Source organism: Equus przewalskii, chromosome 30 (assembly GCF_037783145.1).
Source record: "Equus przewalskii isolate Varuska chromosome 30, EquPr2, whole genome shotgun sequence".
In the NCBI taxonomy this organism is placed as follows: Eukaryota; Metazoa; Chordata; class Mammalia; order Perissodactyla; family Equidae; genus Equus; species Equus przewalskii.
Window position 1 is genome coordinate 17,503,952 of NC_091860.1, and position 22,492 is coordinate 17,526,443.

At 42.5% G+C, this 22,492-nt stretch overlaps 1 protein-coding gene across 2 annotated transcripts in view; it reads left to right on the forward strand.

The window, feature by feature from the left end:
- Positions 1–22,492, forward strand: part of RSU1 (Ras suppressor protein 1) — a 177,746-nt gene that overhangs the window by 26,835 nt on the left and 128,419 nt on the right. For both annotated transcript variants that reach the window (XM_070601075.1, XM_070601076.1), the window contains exons 4-5: positions 15,931–16,051; positions 22,073–22,191. In XM_070601075.1, coding sequence (XP_070457176.1) covers positions 15,931–16,051; positions 22,073–22,191 — 240 coding nt within the window. The remainder of the gene's footprint in view (positions 1–15,930; positions 16,052–22,072; positions 22,192–22,492) is intronic.

Genomic DNA, 22,492 nt, shown 5'->3' on the forward strand with positions numbered 1-22,492 from the left:
AGGCAGATTAGTTCGTTTTTAGCAAAAAGCGCATGTTTGCAAGGCAAAGGCAGAATGGCTTGATTGTCATATTTGAGGAGTGGTGGCCCCACATGCTGAAAGCATGGGCTACCAGTCACATTTGGGCATTTTTGTAACAGGTAATATGCTGCTACACTTGTGGCTTTTGTAGCAAATGGTCCTCCTGTCCACTGAGTCCCTAACCCCAGCCCAGAGTGGGTTTGAGGTCGTTTTGAAGAGTGAACTGGACGATCCCGGAATTTCTGAAGCTCCCCATCATGTAGTTTATAAAAGCATGTCTTAATTGCCAAGCTCACCATTGCTAGATCTACATCATTATTAAAGTGAAAACAGTGTACATTTGTACAAAAAGGCAAACCATTCTTATTCCTTTTATATCATTAATTGCTCTGTTCTTTAAAAAATCCTTCAGATAGTTGTAGTTTATTTCTTTTTATATGTCCACGAAGGTAGAAATGTCAGAAACCGGTGGATCAGTTTCTTTCTCCAGGCAAATAATATGGGATCAACTTAGAAAGGCATAAATACGGAGTTAAATTGTATCTGCTTTTGAAGAGATTGGCTGTGAATGGATCCAAACTTCCTATTTCTTCCCTCCCTGGTTTTTTTTTTTTCTTTCCATTTGAGACAGTCTTGACCTAATCCAGTAAACTCTAATTAATCGTCTTGGTAAATTCTGTTTCAGGCCATTGTGAGTAGTGTCAGTGACACCCGATCTGTTCCACTAAGGTCAAATTAGCATCTTTTACTATTTTTCTGGCATTTAAATGAATGACTTTGCTATGGTTTTTCAAGTATTTATAGTAAATATGTCCATTTGATGGAAATATAAATATGCATTAAATGTAAGTGGCTGAGCACACCCTCCTGTCACTTTTTATTGTAATCAGTGTCTTTCACTTGCCGTGGTGTTTAATAGGAACTGCCTGACAAAGCTACATTAAAACCACTGGGACTCAAAAGATAAACCCCTCAGCACTGCTTTGATCTTGGAGAACTATTTGTGTCTTTCTCTTAGTATGCCAATTACACTGCCCTCTGACATTTCCACTGCGTACAATGGAAGGAATGACTGGCTCACTCATACTGGCACCTGATTTGGGGACACTCTTTGGCTCCATGCACTCGACTCAGTATCTTTGGGGTCATCAGAACCTCATCAGAGTCTCACTGTGGCACTGAGGTGACTTCCTTTCCCTGCTGGTGGCTTTGACATCAACAGGTCCACTCTGCAGGACAAGTGAGGCCATGAGGAAGCTGAAAGTCACTGATGATCCTTAAATTCCCCCAAGATTTTGTGAGCAGAAATTCTTGAAGTTTTCTATATTAGAGTTCATGAAAGAGATTTCAAAATCGTCAAGCTCATCGCTGTTAGAGGCTCATCATTGTTGTCGTTGGTGCTGTGGAGTGGATTCCGCCTCCCAGCGACCCTGTGGACCGCAGAGTGGAACCCTGCCTGGTCTTTTTACTCCATCCCCTCACCTTCTGGCACTGTATCAGCCAGTGCTCCACTCCTGTTTTCATGGCCAATTCTTTTGGAAGTGGGTGGCCAGGTCCTTCTTCCTAGTCTGTCTAGTCTGGAAGCTCTGCTGAAACCTGTCCACCATGGGGGACCCTACTGGTATTTGAAATACTAGTGGCAGAGCTTTCAGCGTCACAGCAACATGCGGCCGCCACAGTATGACAACGAGACAGGAGGTGTGGAGCCCTGACCGGAAAACAAACCCAGGCTGCGGCGGTGAGAGCACCAAATCTTAACCTCTAGTCCACCAGGGCTGGCTGCCTCATTACTGCAAGGACACTATGTAAGTTTGAACCTGGGGGATTGGGGCAGTGCTGATGGGTTTTCGTGGAGTCAGTGGGGAATCGCTCTGCCTGCATCAGCTTCCCTAGATGTACACGTGGCCCTGACGTGTTTAAGGAGACGAGAGGCAGAGTAGCAGGTGAATCTTTTCCTCTGCCTTTTTGTGTGACTGGGCAGGTGCTATCTGGGAACCCAACAGAGGTTCTTTCTGGCCCAACGGACTGGTTTCAGAGTAAAGCTGAGGTTCTGTTGCCAGACTCTCCTTTTGGAAACACCAGTTTCCCTGTGATGCCACACATCTGGCGGAAGGCGCGTTCTTTGCCTGCCTTTCAGAACCTGCCCTGATCTGGCCGCATTCTCCAGCCAGCCTCTTCTCCCTGCATGCTGCGGTAGGAAGGTGGATGAACCTTCTCTCCCCAGGCCCAGCCCTGCCACAGCGCCTGTGCTGCCTTGCCCCCTCCCTTCTGCTCTGCACTGGCCTCTTTGCCCTTGCCCCCGCCACATCCTCTCCTTGTTTCTTACTTGTTATGGGCTCATTTCAAACGTGGTGGACTGCGGGCGCTCTAAAGAAACTTTATTTTTGTGTTCTGCAAATTGATGTCCCTCTCACCTTTATAGTCGTCAGGGCCTTTCATAGTTAAGGAATGATGTCGTGGCATTGCACTCCTCAGGCAGGTAGGAAAGGTGGTATGACCAGCGTGGATACTTCCTCCACCTCACAGCCCTCCTGGGCTCAGCCGAGTTCCACTTCTCTGTCAAGCCTCCTTTTACAATTGTAGGCGTCACAGCTTCTGGGTCTCTTACTCTTTCGCTTAAAGTTAGTTTTGTATGTTAAAGGTCGCAAATTATTTACTAATTTCTTCATATAATTAATTGTATTACAGTCATGCGACACTTTCTGAGGAATGTGTCGTTAAGCGATCTAGTCGTTGTGTGAACATCACAGAGTGCACTTACACAAACCCACGTGATAAAGCCTACTACACAGTTAGGCTAGTGGTTCTAATCTCGTGGGACCATCATCGTGTGCGGGGTTGTCGTTGACTGGAACGTCATTAAGCGGTGCCTGGCTGTGTGAGTTTCCTGAGGTCGGGAACCCTGTCTGATGCTATTTTGTATCCCGTCCCAACGTGCCAAAAGCACGCTGAACTGAGATGGACTCTTGGTTAATACGGTTGATTAATGGGTTGGTGGGTGATGAGTTGTTCTAAGTCTGAGCTGACTGAGATGATACACGCAAGGGCTTGCTTGCTCTCGGTGTTTCCAAAGATGGGAACGTAGCAACTGTTCTAAAGGCTGTCTTCCTGTGTCCCTGCCCTCCTCCTCCATCCCCTCTCTCTGTGATTACCCTTCCTTGTAAGCCAGAGTTAGCTGTCTTTTTCAGTCATCTCCTAATCTGGTCCTCGATTGTCAGGGTGTTTGGGGAGTGTTAGTTTTGTCAATGTTTTTCTGCTTGTTCTCATTCTTAAAGAATTTCTTTTGAGACAGCCATTTTAAGACTCGTCACTAGGGGTCACTGTTGAGATACGCATTTTTCCCGGGTCTTGTGCCTAAAGATTAAGAGCCAAATCTGTGTTATCAGATGAATGTTTTGCAAGCTATTGGGCTCTGTCCCACAGGGTATGTTGCTATTGCCATTTGCATAGTGAAGTTTACCAAAATTAAGGTAGACCCTTCTATGAGGAGGTATGTGAATTTTGTTCTGCTCCTAAAATTATGAATTCAGTTTCACATATAATTTCTTAGTGTTTATTATGGCTACTTTCTCAAGTTAGAAACTTTTAATTTCTTCCATTCTCTTTAAATTGGAAGAATGTTATTGCCTTCTGTAGTATTTTGTGTTGAGTATATGTGAGATCTTTTTTCCTGTGGAAGACGGTTTAAAATATGCCTGTGTGTAACCAGATTTTAATTCAAAAATAACCGTGTAAAACTCAGGAAGATGTGCATTTTGTGCATATTTATACTGATTCTTCTACTAAATGCCATCGTGTAGGGCACAATACTCTGCATTATGAAATGAATTACATTCTGCATCAGCGATACAACAATCTCTGAGCGTTAGTTTTTTAATGTGAAGCTTTTCTTAATTTTAAAAATAATTTTATTCTTACAGCAAAGCCCATATACAGATGTTGATAGCACCTTAAATATGAGAGTAGTATTTTTCATCTTGTGACTCATGCATATTGAGGATTAAGTGCTCATATTTGTGCAAAAAATGCTGTTTGCCTTGTGTAAACATTGAGAAGCCAACTCTATGTCAACCTTTCCTGAATGTGGGTCTCTAATGTGGTTATTTAGTTTTATACTTGGAACTTTCAACTGTCATGTAAAACCTTGTCTTGAGGTATTAGCCATTTTGCCCATAATTTCAGGCCTTAATGTGACCATATCTTGTCATTTAATGTATCGGAAATGGCTAGGCAGGCAGTAAACATAAGTTTTATGGCAAAATGTGTGTGTGTGTGTTTTTAACAGACTATTTCCTATTAGTTATGGCTTATGTATGAATTCGAAATTATAGTAAACAAGAAATGCTAGGCTATTTTTTTTTTTTTGGTGATTTCAGTCATTTCTTTATCCGTGATATTCTGAATACGTAGAAGCTAATATAATGTTTTAAGATTTTATGCAGATATGTATATTAATAGGATATCTACCAGAAGTGTTATTATGAATGAATTAAGCAGCATGTTCCACATGAAAATATTGCATTTGCAAAATATGCAGATTCAATTATAATGAAGAAAATTAAGCAGTTTCTGAAAAGTGTAATAAATTGAAATCCTTTTCTACAGACATAATAGATTGTTGAGATGACTGAGAAAAATTAACTGTCCCAACTCATAAGGATGACCTTCGCCAGTCTTCTAACTCCTTCCTGTTCCGAGGTCTCTAGTTATTTCCCTGTTCATAGATTATTTGTCATGGCTTATGCAAAAGTTCTGTGCATGGCTTGTATGAAATTAAACTGAGGGGGGGTATGCAAAATAAATCGTCTCTGTGTCATGAATTTATCTTGTGACGATATCAAAACAACTTGCTGTTTGCATTTTAACGGGGTATAAATGTATTTATAATACAGAGGCTTTGATCAATAGCTTATTTTTTCAATTAGTGCACATTTATCAGTTTGTTACTGTGCCATCATTTGAAAGATTGGATTTGAAAAAATGTATACATAGTATTTTTGAATCTGACAGCTATTAATTAAACAGTATCTGTTGGATGGTACCAGTGGTTAGGTTACCATAAAAAAATTGCCTGCAATTGGGAGTTTGTTGTTGTTTTTGATTTTAGTAAGTGAGTAAGTATGCAAGATCTTCACATGTGTAAATTGACTAGTCTATAGCCCAGAACCAGGGCAGTCAAGGCCAAATGGGTGAAGTCTTGGCTCTCCATGGTATGCCCTCTGCTCAGAGGCTGTGGTCCTCTGATCCCTTTCTTGCCAGCCTCACCAACGAAAATGCACCTATTCTTAAATCCCTTTTCTTGGAGTCCTGCTCTGTGCTAAGAGGAAGTCAGCTGGAGCATAGTGAATCAATCCTTCGCATTATATTTTTAAACAGAACAATTTCAATTATGAGAATTTCAGCATGGTGGCACGCTGTGGAGAAAATAATGTGAGGGCAGGTTGAACCTGTCATTTTCCAAATCAAAACTAGTCCATTTGGGGGAGCTGATCTTCAGAAGGGTTTCTTTGGCTATTTACAATAGAGCTCTCAAACAGAATTGACTTAATAGCAACATTTTTAGGTTTGCTTTTTTGGTTTTTTTGGTGAGGAAGATTGGCCCTGAGCTAACATCTGTTGCCAATCTTCCTGTTTTTTTTTTCTCCCCAAAGTCCCAGTACATAGTTGTATATCCTAGGTGTAAGTCTTTCTAGTATTATGTGGGATGCCGCCACTGCATGGCTTGATGAGCGGTGTGTAGGTCCGCATCCAGGATCCAAACCAGTGAAGCCCTGGTGGTCAAAGTGGAGGGTGCGAATTTAACCACTATGCTACTGGGCTGGCCCCCAGCAACATTTTATGTATAAACCATCTGTTGACTGTCTCTCCTGGATAATGTGTGTGTGTGTGTGTACATGTGCTGTGTGGAAGGAGGGTGGCGGAGGACGTTCTAAGAGGTGCAGTACTTGGGTATAGACATTCTTTTAGAGCAGTTCCTAACATTTCGTAAGTCACTGACCTTTTTTAAGAATAGGGTGAAAGCTGTGTCCATCTAGAAAAATGCACATAATGGTTAGAATTTGGACAGAGCTGTGGATCCTGTTAAAACCATCCATGAATTCTTGAGAGGTGCATGTAACTTAGATTTAGAAATCCTGCAGGAGTGGAAAGATAACATTAGAATATTTGTAGTGTAGATACACTGATACTCTTTCTGAAAAGGACGTATTTCCTGGAAATTCGTAAAAACTTGAGAAAGATGATTTTTAATGCAACGTGAAACTCCTTCTTGATAGCTTTTACAAAATATTCATAAGCGCTACCCAATTTATCTGCTTAAATTTAAATTTTATTAAATAAGAATTTGTAATCTTGAGTGGAATACATATATATATTGTTTTTTTCCCTTCCAATAAAATCTTAAGAATGCCTTTCTGTTTCAATTTTTCTTTCTCTTTGTCAATCAGCTTAATAGGACAAACCACCATTTGGGGATAGTATTGACCACTAGTTAGCAAACTTATCACCCTCCTTTTCAGTTACTTTCAACCTGAACCCTTTCATCTAAATTTTCGCTGTTCCTTTAGCCTTTTTCTCTTGTCTGTGTACTCTCTGTTCTGATCACCTGATTCTTCTCTGAGTGCCTGCTCCTTTCTGCATATCTTGCTCATCCTTCAAAAAGTTGAGGTGAATTCTCACCTTTCTCCTTTCCAGCCAAGTGAACCAGTGCTGCATGGAAAATAAAGGACCAGGCATCCCACAGCTCATTAGACTCTGAAGGACCACACCCCAGATGCACCATGACTTCGGTGCGGAGGGAAGGGGGGAAAACACCTAGCGTTCATTGACGCCCTACTCTGTACCTGGTGGAAGCAACAGGCTGAAAGTAGTCAAGTAACTAGAGCTGGAAGGTGGTGGGGCTTAGGGCTTCCAGGCCTCTGTGCTCGCTGTTCCTCTGCCCATGATGCATGTGTGCAGTTCAGACGTCCCACTCAGGTGGATCAAGAGCTCCCTGGATGAAGCATTCCCATGGCTCTGGGTCTTGACTTGTTCACGTGGAAAAGCAGGGAGAATTCCTAAAGTTAAAAGACAGAGTTGTTATTGTTGGTGGGGGGAGGATATCAAAGCTGCTGTGTGGATTTTGTGGATTTTTCTAGAGTGGGCATCTCCCCCACCTTTGTCTGTCTTCCCTTCCTCTTTCCTTTCCTTCCTTCCTTCCTTCTCTTCTTGCCTCTTTCCCTTCCTTCCTTCCTTCCTTCCTTCTCTTCCTCCCTCCTTCCCTTCCTTCCTTCCTTATGTAATTACTCCCTTCCTCAGCATGGACACCTAAGGTGAGGAAGGAAGCGAAGCACCCCAGTGTGGCCTCTTGCTGAAGTCATTCTTCACTGTAAAAGAAGACATGAACTATTGGCAAGCATGTTTTGTGTGTGCGTGAGAATTCGACTTGTCTACTGTCTCCCTCTTAGTGTTAATGATGGAGGATTGAGAGTGTGTATGCATAAAATATATTATAATGATATTTGTTTGTTTAAGAGCCTAGAGAACTCTTTTTATGACTCTGAGCTTGCATTCTCCATTGATTGATTGAAGGTTTTTCAAGTTTCTCCTTTTCCTTCGTGCCCTTCACGGGGTTTTGGAACTTCTTAGCATTTTTCCCCGAGGAGCCTCTGTCCTTTTCTTGCCCTTCACTAGATGTCACTTCCTCCCAGACCATGGAATGCCACTGCCTTTCCACTTAGTCCTGCCTCTCTAATCCAGTGCCCAAATTACACCTCTTTATTGAGGGATTGGCTTGCTGGTGGTATAGCCCCTCGGTGCTGGTGTGTAGTTTAGAAGGTGTGTTCCCGTAAGAACTCAGGGTTTTGGAATCCTGAGGACCATGTTGACCATTCCATGGTTCCCTCTGGGAGGTTAATACAAGATTCAGAATTAACTAAGTTTTGCATCCTCAGAGGAGAAGAAAGCCGTGCTTGTCAGCTTTTTAGATTTGTTTGGCTGTGCGTACACACTTTTTATAGCCCAGGGACATATATTTTTGCATATTTGACTTTATACTATAAAATCTACCCTACTGCTTGCTTGTAACTTTTTTCCCCTAATTTTTGTATAATTTATTATTCTCATTGCTGCTGAAAGAGTAGGACCTTTTTTTTTTTTTTTTTTTTTTTTGCAGTGAATTGAGTCAAGGATATTTTTGCTTAGTAAAATTACTTAAACTGCAGAATCTTAAGGAGGCCCATAACAGAATACAATAAGTGTGTACTTCTAGGTGTGGGTAATACTGGTGTTTTGGTTTTTTTTTTTTTGCTGAGGAAGATTGTCCCTGAGCTAACAGCTCTGCCATTCTTCCCCTACTTTGTATGTGGGATGCTGCCACAGCATGGCTAGATGAGTGGTGGATAGGTCTGCACCCAGGATCCGAACCCACAGACCCTGGGCTGCTGAAGCAGAGTGTGCGAACTTGACCACTACACCACCAGGCCAGCTCCTAAATACTGTTGATTAACTGAAAGTATTGTCATTTATAAAGCTAATAATATTGGAGGGATGTTGGCCTTTACTGCTTGAGTGTTTAGATATTTTGCTATTTTATTTTGCTTTGAGAAACATGTAGATCCTTTTAAATGAGAATTTGCTTCACTGTTTCATAAACTTTATGTTTTTAAATAATCATAACTACTGTAATTCAATGTTCTAATAGCTCCTTTGGGGGAGATCCCATAAAGCCTGTAAAGCTAGTTATCATTAGTCTACTTTTGAACTTCAAATTTTTATGCTAAGATATAATTAGTTCATTATCCACCTTGTGTTTTTGGCCAGAAAACAAAAGTCATTAATCACTCTAAGTACAAATGACCTTTTTTTGCATATAAAATTCTGAAGAATGTAATTATTTGTATGCGAGAGTGAAGAGATTCTTCCGTACGCATAATCATTAAAATGAGATTCGGGACTATGATTCCTAATTTGCTGGAAGAATTGGCATCTGTATAATTAGTCTAGACATCGCCTCTGTGGTATGAATAGACTGATGTCTTCCAGCCATTGTAGCTGAGGATTCAAAGGGCTGTCCTTTTACTCTGACCAAGAACGCTCCAAGTCACGTTTCAGTGACAGTCGTGCGTCGCTTAATGATGGGGACGTGTTCTGAGAAAGGCGTCGCTAGGTAATCCTGTTGTTGTGCGAACATCACAGAGTGTGCGTATGCAAACCTGGATGGTACAGCCTGCCACACAGCTAGGCTGTATGGCACTGCTCTTACTGGACCACTGAGGTGTATGAGCTCCGTTGTTGACTGGAACGTCGTTATGCGGCACAGGGACTATAGTTCCTGTTAATTTGGCTTCTTCCCGTCTTCTCTCATTCAGGCCAGAGGGGGATGGTTGTTGTCCAGTATCGTAATCTTCAAATATTGGGGCAAAGAAATGTTTGCTTTCAACATTAACTCCTAAGTGGTCTCCCCACCCCCCACTCTATGTAGAATGAATAATCTCACTCATTTTCACGTATTTTCATGTTTTTTGCAATTTTTCTAGGAACTTTGTTGTAGCGCTGTAACTTAGGAATCTAGATAACTGGGCTCATTTTAATATCTTCTACCATCCTTTTATCCTTCTCTGTTAAAGACATTTTTTAAAGCAGCAGAAGCACATAAACATCTGACCAGGCATTTGCATTTGTTACGGCAACAGACAAAAATCTCTTGTTTTTAACATAAATGTGTCAGGTTTGGGGAAGCAGTGCTATTCGATTTATTTTGCTTTGCTTTATCCCGTGTGGTATCCTCGGGCATTGTTTGGTCCCAGGGTCAGTGGGACTTTGGAGTCACTGCGCATGGGCATGAGACAGTAGTGTTTCACCCCTTGCAGGAGGGACGTGCCCACCTCTGGGCCGTGTACCAGTCTTTGCCCTCGTTCTAGCTAGCTGGTTCCCAGCAAGTACCAGCCCTGAGACTCCCTCTTCTTGCACTTGGGGTGGTTCGCAGTCCATCCCACATTTCCCATAAAGGAGGCAGTGGCCGAGCCATGGATTCAGTTTTTCAAAGAGGCGTGTGAGCAGGGTCCCCTGACTTTCCATCCCTAGCCTAGTGCCTCTCCTTTGCAGGACTCACCAGAGCTGTCGGCAGTCTGGATGCTTCTGCAGAAGTTGTTGGGCACAGTGTCGTTCTAACTGCTCAGAAGTTTGGTGGAGGTGGCGGATAGAGTTCACCTCCGGATTTCATGCCAGTGCTCATGATGAAATCCTACATGTGTTTCGAGCAGCTTCTGGCTTCCCAGCGGCCGTGGGCGGATACATGGTGCAGGGTCTACGACTACCCTTTTGTAGCTGAAGAGGACCCGGCTGTTGGTGCCCACCATATGGCTCTAAAGACCAATGCATGACCCACCGGCTCTTCCGTGGGCAGCCTGCAGGCGAGCTCCTGACCTTATGTTTTGCGTGGTGCCTGCTGCTCCCAGAGCCTGTCACTCGTCACAGTTTTCTTTCTTTGCCTCAGGGGCCACACAGTGCTTTTGCTCAAAAAGCCTCCGGATCGGCTGCAGCCCAGCTGGTCTATACTGTTGCTGCCACCCAGCATTCTACAGTTAGGCCTCAGTGTTTCGAAGGCCAGACATATAGCAAGTGGCATCTCTTCACATGACCATCCTTGGGCACGATGGAGTTGCTGCCAAGTGACTTAATTTGATGAACTGGGGAATTCAGTACTTTTTCCCCTTGAATGTTGTTCACACTACTTCATACTGTTTTCACCATAAAGATCTGTGTGGGGAAGCAGAAGTTGATGGGAAATGGTTTGATTGCAGCCCCCAGGTTGGGTGGATTAGCTATCTAGAGTGTCTCTTTATTTTTTCACTTTTTATCAACCCCCAGCCTCAGTGGCTCACTGAGGTGACAGAGGAGTCTTAATTTGGAGCAGATTAATTATTATGATCTTGATCAGCGTTATTGTGTGGGGTAAGGGACATATGTATTGGAGTAATGATTTTAATGTCACCAATGAATTAAAAGTCTTCTGAGTCAAAATATGATCCCCAGACCAGCAGCATCAGCATCCCCTGGGAACTTGCTGGAAATGCAGATTCCCAGGCCCCACCCCAAAGCTACTGAATCAGGAACGCTGAGGTACCCCCTCCTTTGTTTTAACAATCGCTCTGGTAATTCTGATGTATGGAAGGTTTGAGACCCTTTGCTCTAGAGCAGCACGACCCAGTACTTTCTGGAGTGGAAGGATTCTTCTCTGTGCTGTCCAGTATGGTAGCCACTGGCCACATGTGACTGTCGAGCCCTTGAAATGTGGATAGTGTGACCAAGTGACTGAATTATTAATTTGACTTAATTTCGACTCATCTAGATTTAAATTTATTATTTTTTTCTCTTTTAATACCTTCATCCACTTCCCCCACTTCCCACCCACCGCCTCTGGTAACCACAAGTCTGATCTCCTTTTCTATGAGTTTGTTTGTTTTTTTTTTTAGATCCTCATATAAGCAAGATCATCCAATATTTGTCTTTTTCTGTCTGACTTATTTCACTTAGCAGAATGTCCTCAGGGTCCAGCCATGTTGTCGCAAATGGCAGTTTCCTTCTTTTTATGACTGAATAATATTCCATTGTATGTGCGTGTGTGAATACATATACACAGACACACGTGTCACGTTTTCTTTATCCATTCATCTATTGATGGAACTTAGGTTGTTTCCATGTCTTGGCTACTGTAAATAATGCTGGGGTGAATGTAGGGGTGCAGCTATCTCTTGGAAATAATGATTGTATTACCATTAGATAAATAGCCAGAAGTGGGATTCCTGGATCATGTTGTAGTTCTATTTTTAATTTTTTGAGGAACCTCCATACTGTTATCTATAACGGCTGTCCCAATTTACATCCCCAGTCTAGATTTAAAGGTAAATCGTCACATGTAACTAGTGACTGCACATTGCCCAGCCCAGCCTCAGAGCATGCCCTGCTGTTTATTATTGTGAGGATAAACTCCTAAAATGCTTTAAAAATAAGTTCTTGGTTGTAGAATTACTAATTTTAGATCCCAGGATCAGATGCTCCTGGAGTGAAGCTCCAGTTGCTGTAACAGTAGTTTATTCAGGCTCTTCTGTTGGGGGAGCTGGGGAGCTGTCGCTAGCTAGTGGGGGGCACATATTCTTGAGGGTGATGTTGATTTTGTGAATACGCTCCAGCTTGTGCAGTGCGTGGTAGCTGTGCCTCTGGTAAATACAACTGATGAGGACAGATAATGTCCTTTGAGAAGGAGTCAAGCTGTTGCTCAGGAATAGAGCTGGGTCAGCTGGGTCTTGGTGTCAGGACTATGGTCTGTCTGCTGTGTCCAGAGTGTTTTCTGAGCCTTCCTGCCCAAGGGAGCTTTTTAAAGAAACATTCATGTAGAAGATTAGGCGAGTTGGCTTCCTGGCCCCCACTGCTGAGCCCCCCATGGACTTTGGGCTTCTTGTTGTGAAAGTGTCCAGAGACTGTGCTGGGGCTGACTGCTGAGTGGGCTGGCACGCTGTGCTCAGATAGACGAAACTCTAGAATAACACTCAGGTTCTTAGATTTAGGAGGGCTTAGAGGGAAAGAGAGCCCTGCTGGGCTTGTTAGTTGGAATTGTTATAAATGCCCGAAGATACACTTTGAGTCCAGTCTCTGTTCTCATAGTTCCTGGCATGACCACATTTTGTCACTTCTTCCAAAACACAGTCGAAGCTCTGGGCCAAGAGCATCCCCAGTGGTCATCGGATCTTGTAACTGGAGCAGAAGGTGGCATTTTAGGAGTCAGGGAACACCTGACTGTGGTTAGGGATCTTGCTCGCACATCTAGCAACTGAAGTCTCAAAATGAAAGCAGCCGTCATTGACAGAAAATGATGCTCAATTCTCTGTCACCAGCAAAGTTCTGCGTGACTGAGCTTCCTAATTGAGGGCCCCATTTGTTGCATTATTTAAATTCCTGTCGTTGATTTTCATAATCCAGCTCTTCTTAGAATCATAGAATGTTAAAGCCAGGCAGAAGAGAATTTAGAAATGATCCTAGTCCAGCCTTTTCATTCTACACTCGCAGCCCAGAGAGGTTGTGAGTTGAGTGAGGACACACAGCGAGTTAGGGCCAAGTCAGGGGAGGCCAGAGCCAGCCCGAGAGGACCAGGCCAGGATTCCTGTGTTCGTACATCACACCGCCCCTCTGTTTCCTTTCTGTGCTCAGCTCCTTGTCTGTAGACCACATGTGTACAGCTGGGGTCACAGAATCTGGACAGATTAATGGAAAGGAACATTTCAAAGGTGTAGTAAGAATTATAATCCTCACTGTTTAGTTATTTTATAAAATACTTCTTGCTAACCTGTCACATACATGTCTTGAAAAATTCTACCAGGATGTTTTGGCTGGCGACAGAATGCCGCTTACCTTTTCATATTAGCTAAACTTGTTCATGCCTTGTATATATATGATTTAGGTATTGCACAACTCATGTTGTTAACTGGGGATGTTTTTGGACAGTGTTTTGGGGGATTAGTTTGTTTTCCAAGCAGTAGACCTGTTTCCATTTCTCAACTCTGATACTCTTTCCTTTGTAACTAACTTTCTTTAAATTGCATGCCTCTCTTACTTTATCTCAAAAATACTGAAATGCTAGATGCTGGAAGTATGGAGCTGTGCACGTAATAAACATTCTCTAAATACTGGTTGAAAGACTGAATATTATCCTGTCCAGACTGGTCTGAAAGTTAATTTCTTTGATTTTTACTATGGCCAGGGGGAAAAATGCTATAGTTTAAGGAGACTATTAGCTGTGTAATTTTTTTCCCCTGTAGCTTGAATGGAGTCTTAAACAAAAAAATTCACACGTGTCCAAAAAGGCTGCGAGAGGTTTAGTAAATTGAATGTGGGGTTATTGTTTGTGTCCACAAAACGAAGCCCTAAATCACATTTAGCATAATTTGTGGCTTTAAATTGGACTGATTTAGCAAGGAGAGTGAAATAATCTCTCATCCTGTCAAAAGGGCGATACCTTCAGACCAGGGTTTAATTGCATTGGCAAAGTAACTTTGGGAAAGCAGCAGTAATTCTGGCTGTATTATTCTTGGTTTGTGGCTAAATAGAGATCATCATTTTCTCCAGGTTGCACTAACTTTCTTTATTGCTCTTCAAACTAATCAGATGAATGCAGAGGGAGAAGCTTAGTGGTAGCTGGAGGGTGAACGGGAAGGGGTGAGGTCTCCAAGCAGGGTTGTCATCATCTGTAGGGCTGTGCTTCCCACACTTGCTGGTTCGGGGATGGGATGGGTGAGCTGCCACTCAGCGACTCAGCAGGCGCAGCCTGACGAATGTCTTCTTGATCCTTTGCACAGAGTGAATACTGTTCATTCACACAGAAGTGTGTTATTGACTACACATTTAAAAATGTGCTTTTGCAGCGAAATTGTCCAGGTGGGGCTCATATGCATTCATGTTGGTATCCAAGAGTACGGTTTCTCTAGGTAATTTCCAGCTGCCTCAATTATCCCATTAAAATCCATCCTTTTATCTCCATCCTCACAACCAGCCACTTCAGTAACTACTCGATGCCTTGCTCATCTTCCTTCTGGACCACTGCCTCTTCCCGAGCGTCTTAGTCCACACTGGTTCGTATTCTTGACACTCCCTTCCTCCAATGAAACCGTTTCCCTTCCCTTTTACCAAGCATTCCCACTAGAAGAAATCAGGTCATTGCTACTTTAAGACATTTTATAAAGCTGTGAATGACGACTCAGAACTCTTGTGGACAGCGTGCTGTCCTCTTTACTTTTGTCCCCCTGGGAGTTACACACTGGACTTCTTGGAATGGCTATCTCCTTGAATATTTTAGATGTCTGGAATTTTATGTACACCTTTGTAATGGTTCTCAGCAAAGCTGCTCCCAGGTATTCCCAGTCTTCTGAAGCAGGCCCTGGAGGGGGCTGGAGTATGGGAGCTAAAGGTACTGGCATAAGACAGGACACTTCCTTGGGCTCCACTCAAGGCCCGTGTCAGTGGTTTCAGTTACCTGGATAGTCTTGGTGTTAGAGTTGACATGAACTGTGGACAAGCTCATGGCCAATAACAAATCTTTGTGGAAGGACTGAATCAGCGATGGGGATGGGTGAAGTACCACCTATTGAACATCCTTCTGTACCAATTGAGAGTTAGTACTTGTGGGGTAAAGATGCCTTTGACTTTTAAATTGGTATTTGCAAGTAGAGACTCCAAGGAAGGAGGAACCTTTCAGGCCCCCAGTGGTTTATTTTCACCTCTGATCTGCATACTAGTATTCCTATCATGCCACTGAGTTGGTTTTTCATTTTTCTATATAATAACAGTGCATTGATCTGTTACTAATCTGATGTAACCTCTATGTGTGTGTGCATGTGTGTGTATTGATCAAGGTGCAAAGGCCAGAAGCCAAAATCAGAAAGTGGATAGGTTGAATATTTCATCATTTAAAGTTGAACTTAAATTGTTGTGATTTAGTGCAGTGTGAATAGAGCAGCTCTTCAGATGTCCAATTATTGAAACAGGTTGATGAATGTATCATGACTCGGGAAGGGTCATGGGGTTTACTTTCTTCTGGTGGAGCTGTGAGAAAGCCAAAAGGAAGAAAACAGTTGCACTTACTAGACATTATAGGACAATTACACAAGTATATATGCTTTGTAATATTCACTTATAGGCTGTGGTTGGCTCAGAAATTCTCTTTTGCCCTTTGAAGAATCATTTCCGTTTCTACTCGGAGGTGAGTTTACTACCTAAGGAAAACCTCCAAAACATAAGCAAGCTCTAGACGTGAATTGGATGGTCATATTGGAGTTTCAGCTCTCTCTCATGTGAAAAGAAAAACAAGATGTGTTGTTGGCATTCCCTGTGTGAGGAGGCAGGTTCCCGCATTCACGCTCAGCGTTTTTGTTTCCCTAGCTGTGCCAGCAAACATAGCAGAACTGAAGAATTTGGAAGTGTTGAACTTTTTCAATAACCAGATCGAGGAGCTGCCCACACAGATCAGCAGCCTTCAAAAACTCAAACACCTGAATCTCGGGTGAGTCTTGGGGGAGGAGGAGAAGGGAAAAGAAGGAGAGAGCGGAAGAGGAGTGTGGGCTGTGGGTGAGGGCAGGGGCGCCATTTGGATTACTGCCTTGGAGGAGCTGGTTTCTAATTTCTCTTTTACGTTTTAGGTTTTTTAAAAAAGTGTTATTGTTTTAATACATCCTTTCTATTGGCCTACGTTAGCCCATATCTATTTGAGAGCTAATCGAGAAGCTAATTGTTGGCGCAATAAGGGAGTTTTTTTTACTGTATTTTGTTTCCAATAAAATTTTATTTCAGTTATGTTGACCAGGAAGGGACTTACTGGCATAACATTAACTGTTCAGACCAGTTGGAATATGGTCGATTTTTCTCTCTGTATTAAATAGAAATAATTCACAAAGCACCTTTCTTCTACGGAGGGAAGGGTTCCTTTCCTAACACTTCTTCACTGATTCTTGTAATTCTTTTGTATGGTTGAGAGGTTATAGTCCTGTGTCTTTCTTGATACAAAAGTGAAGAGAGGGGTTTGGACTCAGCTGAGGTTGGAGAACCAGGTAGCAGTGAATATTAATAATACCATATATTGCTTTGCAGTTTTCAGAGTCTTCTTGCCAGTATTTGACCCTCTCAACAATGATGGGTGGGGGGAGGGCAGAGCTTGTTGCTTTCATTTCATGGAATGGAAGCCAAACCCTTTCTGGGAGGTTAAGGGACTTGCTCTGATTGCCCCTGAGGCTAGTGACCAAGCTGGACAGAAAACCCTGTTGTCTTGGATCCATGCCCTCTCCATCACATACCACATGCCCTCTCCATCACATCCCACAGATGCCACCAGAAGTTGGGCTTCTGAATTCCAGCTTCCTTGTTATAGCTGTTAAATGAAACCGCTCACTCTTGCTTCATCCTCTTTCGGAAGTAGTATATTCATTAAATTATAGCCATGAAATGCTCTTGTTAAGTTAGTGGTTTACATGGAGTGGCAATAGACGCTGGCTAGCTATTTATCGACTTCTTAGGAATCCATCATGAAAAAGAAAATCTCATTCCAGGAATGATTTTTAGTTCCTTTTTTGCATGGGGAGTTTGGGTGGATACCTTATTTTCTCTTTCTTTTTTTGTTTTTGAGGAAGATCAACCCTGAGCTAACATCCATGCCCATCTTCCTCTACTTTGTATGTGGGATGCCTCCCATGGCATGGCTTGATAAGTGGTGCCATGTCTGCACCCAGGATCTGAACCGTTGAACCCCACACTGCCGAAGCGGAACGTGTGAAGTTAACCGCTGCGCCACCTGGCCGGCCCTGATACCTTATTTTGATGTATACTCTGGTTAAGAGACAATCTTTGTAAGATCCGTCAGCATTCTTTTTCCTAATGTCTAAGGGGAAGTAGAGTTTAAAGGAGGGGAAATATCACTTTAGATCATATGGCTTTTTCTCCTACAAGTAGTGGAGACTGTATACCCATTTGGCAAAGCAGAAAAGAAAGGATCCTGCATTTATATCTTTGTTTTGAAAATTATTAAGTCTTAATGTTTAATTTACATGTAAGAAAGAAGCTAAAACTAGGCATGTATACTAGATGTATAAAACTAGGTATGTTCTTACTGTTAATTTCTTCATCCTTTATTAAATGAGTTATTATTTGTGTATAAGGTGCTTGGAACAGTGCCTGGCACATAGTAACCAGTACATAAGTGTTACCTATTGTTATCATCATTGTTTTATTTACTCATTTATTTCATGACCATGTAAGTGCCAATTCTGCATCAGGAAGCTTGCTGGCGTTGGGGGTCAGAGGTGAAAGTCACATCCCCTGGCCTTCAGTGTGGAGGCAAAGCCAGCTATAAATGAACAGTGACAGCATTCAGTTTGGTCACTGATGTGTGGAAGTTGTTGAACGGCAGTGGGAGAGAAGGACAAGGAGCCTGTTAGACCACAGATGACACTCTCGGAAGGGTTCCTACAGAGGGTAGCATTTGAGCTGAGACTTGATGCATGAGAAGGAATTTCTCAACCTCACAAGTAGAGGGAAGACATCTCAGATTGTGAGAATGACATATTTAAAAGCTCAGAGCACTGCATGTTCCAGGAATTGCAAGTTCCTGGTGTTGCTGAGCATAACATGTGAGGCAGGGGGTGGTAAGATAGGAGGTGAGGCCAGACAGAGAAGCACAAATGTCTTCTCTTCCTTTAATGAGCATTTCTTGAGCTCCCAACTGTGTGCCTGGCTCTGTTCTCAGTATTGGCCATCCTGCCCTTAAGGAGCGTACATCACAGTTGGGGACACAGGCTATAAACTAATAAATGTCTATAAAGGCACGGAGTCGACATGCTAGTGAAGGGTCTTGTATGTCATTTGAAAGAACTCCGATTTTATCCTGCTGACCGTGGAGGACTTTGCACAGTGGAGTAGCGGTGTGAGATGAGGTCAGATTTTCATATGAAAGGTCATGTGGAGGAGAGGTTGGACAGGAGGTCAGGAGACCTGTAAGATGCTAGGTTAGCGTTCCTGGTGGACTAAGGCAGTGATAGTGGAGGCAGGGGAGGGTTTTATGTGAGAACTCTATAGGAGGTAAAACTGGGAAGACAGTAACTATGGGATGGGACGATCCCTGGATGTCTGTCGGGGGCAGCTGCGATAGAGATGGAGATGGAGACAGCTTCAGGAAGATGATCAGCTCAGGCTTGTTCAGCTGGGTTCGAGGTGGCTTAGGACAAAGTTTTAAACTTTCCTTTTTGATCAAATGCATCTTAGTTGCCTCTTTGTCGTCTTCGGAGCTGTTCACATCTTTGGCTCTTGGTGCTTTATTGATTGTGTAAAGCTTTCTGTATTTAATTACAAAGCTGCATAGATAGGGTGGTCAAAGTTGGAACAAAATTCTTAGTTCTTTGGGAAAGGAATTGACATGGGTTTCAGTAAGGGATACTTCTGTCCTCAAGTGGCATAAAGAATTACACCTGCACCACCCTGTTTAAGGCAAGTCACAGAGAGAGGACTCTGTAGAACAAGCAGCCGGAATAAAAACATATACAGGAGACCCTACAGCAGAGCAGTTAGGCCACGCGTATGCATGATCCAAACAGCATATCCCCTTAGAAGTTGCTTTCACAGTTTTATATAGTATTTGCTGTTTATTCTGTTGATTACCAAGACCTGAAAGAACTTTTTGGCCATCTGAATAAATAAAGGAAAGTTTAATTATGTTATTAATTCTTTAAATGTGGTTCATCTTAGTTACTTTGCAAAAATGTAAAGTCATATTTAGGCTTACATGTTGGTAATTATTACTTTATAGGATGTAGTGAGATTTGGGATGATAAACCATGTTCAACTCTTCTGGAATAGCTTTTGACCTAGCGGGATGCCGGAGCTCATCTCGTGAACACTTGGAAGTTTTCACCAAGCACAGGGTTAAATGTTCGTGGATTTGGATTTTGTTTGTGGGTTTCTGGGGTTTTTTTTTTTTTTGCTAAATGTGTGAGCAGGTGGAGGTGAGAGACATTTTTGCCTTTAGCCAAGGAGGTCTTATTGAAGCAAGAGTTGCCCAAGAGGATGTCCAGAGATCAAAATGTTCCAAAAGGGAAGCATTAGATTGGGTCTTCCCAGCTTTTGAAAAAGAGAAGGAAAAAAGATGCTGAACAGCCTTTGACTATCTGTTTTATACATTGCTCCATCATATGCAGGCATTTTCCCATTTCCAGTCACATTTGAAAAATGTTCATTGGTGAACAGAAGAATTTATACCATTTGGCATGGTTGAGCCATGAGCTGCTTTATCTTGAAACACCTGGAGTGATTGGAGAGTAAGCCAGTGTGCTGCAGATAGGAAAGCCTTTCCTGATAGTTCAGGCTCTCCACCGTGGTCTTCTCCTAATGTGAGCTTGCCTGTTTGAGGCTGGGTCAAAATCTCTGACTTCCTGAAAAATAATTGTAGTTATACCTATCATTCCTTGAGATTCTACTTGTAAGTCACAAGTTGTGTCAGATGCTTCACATGTTTTCTTTCTCCTTCTCCTGGTGATCCTGCCAGGAAGCTGTTGGTATCCTCATTTTACAGTTGAAGAAATTGAGCCTCAGAGAAGCTGAGTAACTTCCCCAAGGTCATCCAGCTAGCTGGACTTCTAACCGGCCTCTGTTCTTCCACTTCCCCTCCTTTAACCTCTCATGGAATCCTTGAGTGCCAGCATTCTTGGAGGGGGCCCTGGGAATAGATGCCCCACATGTGTAGATGTTGATGGATGTTAGCACCCACTGTAGGGGAAGCCAGCGCCTGTTACCTGTCCTTCTGCAGAGAGAAGTGCTGTCTGCTGGCTGTGCATGTGCTGGTGTCAAGAGAAACAGCCAGTAGTCCCTGCAGCTCCTTGCATCATTTGTAGCTGGGACTGTGTCAGCACTGCTTCCAGACCTCCAGCAGCGTTGAAGTTAGAGCTGTCTTTCTGCCTGCAGGTTAGTGGGCCCACTGCCATCACTACTACTGTCACCTGCATGGAGGCTCTGCCGCGTTCCTGACACGCTGGCGGGATTGGTTTATTGCTCAAGAAGAAAGAGAACCTGCAATTTAGTAGACTTTTGCCATTTCCTGTACCTCATGTTTCAAAAGTGTACTTCTGTCTTTGGAGAGAAGAAAGTTATCGGTGATTTGCAGAAATGGGAAACTTAGAGCAACATGTAAAGAAAGAAGCACCTGCTGTATACTTCTGTGCTTTTCTCACCATCTCTGATTTTTCCTTTGGTTTACTCAGAATCCTTGCGCTGGAGTCCAGGGATTGGGGCTGCTCTGGCCTCCGTGAGCGCTAGGTGCTCTCAGACACCTGTCACCTCATCTGTGCAGTCAGAAGTCCTTGGTACTTACCTTCTCTTGGCCTGTTTTTTCCTCTCAGCATTAGAGAGAGAATTGTAAGCACTGTCCTGCCTGTGTTACACAATAGTTTTGATGACCCAGGTGGAATACTTGACATAAGTGTGCTTCACAGATTGTGAATTCGCAGATATATCAGTTGTTGTCATTACAATAAATTGTCATGGAGGTTATTTTGCTGAGGGTGAGGTTACCCTAGGACTTCATACCCATCAAGAGGTGGCAATCACTTTTCTCTTGGCTTCTGTCTCTGCTCTGAGCTGTTTCTTATGAGGCCTGGGTGGTGCGTGTGGACAGGGTTGTATCTAGTAGGAGAAGGATCGATGTCTAGAATTATTTTTAATGTCACAGTCCCTCCCACCTTTCAGTATCTGTCAGCCTGTATTAGATTTTTTTTAAAATTATGTTTGTCAGCTTTTAAGTATGCTCAAAGGGAACTGCATTAAGAAAAATAAGGATCTTGAAGAAAATAATAAAAGATAGTAATAGACAATTTCCCTTCGATTTCATTGGTGATATATGTGTATTTTATTTTCACTTGTGGTGAAATACATATAACATAAAATTTATCATTTTACCCATTTTAAGTGTACAATTCCGTAGTGTTAAGTATATTTACATCATTGTGCAGCCATATCTCCAGAAGTTTCTCATCACACACAGCTCTATATCCACTAAACAACTTCCCATTTCCCCCTCCCTCAGCCCCTGGCAACCACCTTTCTCCTGGGAGATAATTTTGAATGTTAGTAGTTGCACAAAAAGTTACTTTTTTTTTCCCATTGGGAGGAATAAGTAAAGCAAAAAATCTGAAAACTGTAAGCTTAGATTGTATCTTTGGAGCTCTTATTATTGCTCATTCATAAGGAAGTTTTTCTCTAGAAGGACAGATGTTTCATGATGATTTCAGTTTCTATGTAAAACAATGATTGAGCATCACCATTGGAGAAAATGACAACTAAGACATTTTCAACTGTTTGCCGAACATACAGATTCTCTGACCAAAATTACTAGGTTGGTTAAAATAACATGAAGTGATTATAGAATTATGGCCTCTTTTAAGCTTTCAGCCTCTCGCCTGTGGCTCTTGGGTCTGTGGAGATCTGAATGTTCTGTCTGAATATATGTTTTGTGTGTGACATCTTGCATTTTTTTTTTCCCCAACAACAGCATGAACAGACTTAACACTTTGCCTCGCGGGTTTGGCTCCCTCCCGGCTCTCGAGGTCCTTGATCTGACTTACAACAACTTGAATGAAAGTTCTCTTCCTGGAAACTTCTTCTACCTGAGTAAGAAACTTTTAATTCTATAAATCTCCTTAAAACAGTCCTTTGCGTTCTAAAAGGGAAATTTATTTGCCAGGGCCCAAACTCCCAGAGAAATTATTGGAATCTATATTTTTTTCTTCACAGATTCCTTTTGAGTATTCCTCCATAGCTCAGCAGTATGTATATATGATATATAGTTACCTGACACCATTGTGCTGGAGTAGACTTGGTAATGTCATATTAACTTTCCAGGACAGATTATGTACCTAAATGAGGTCAAGTCTCATATTTAGCTAAGGAACTTGGCTTTCGTTTTAAAGAA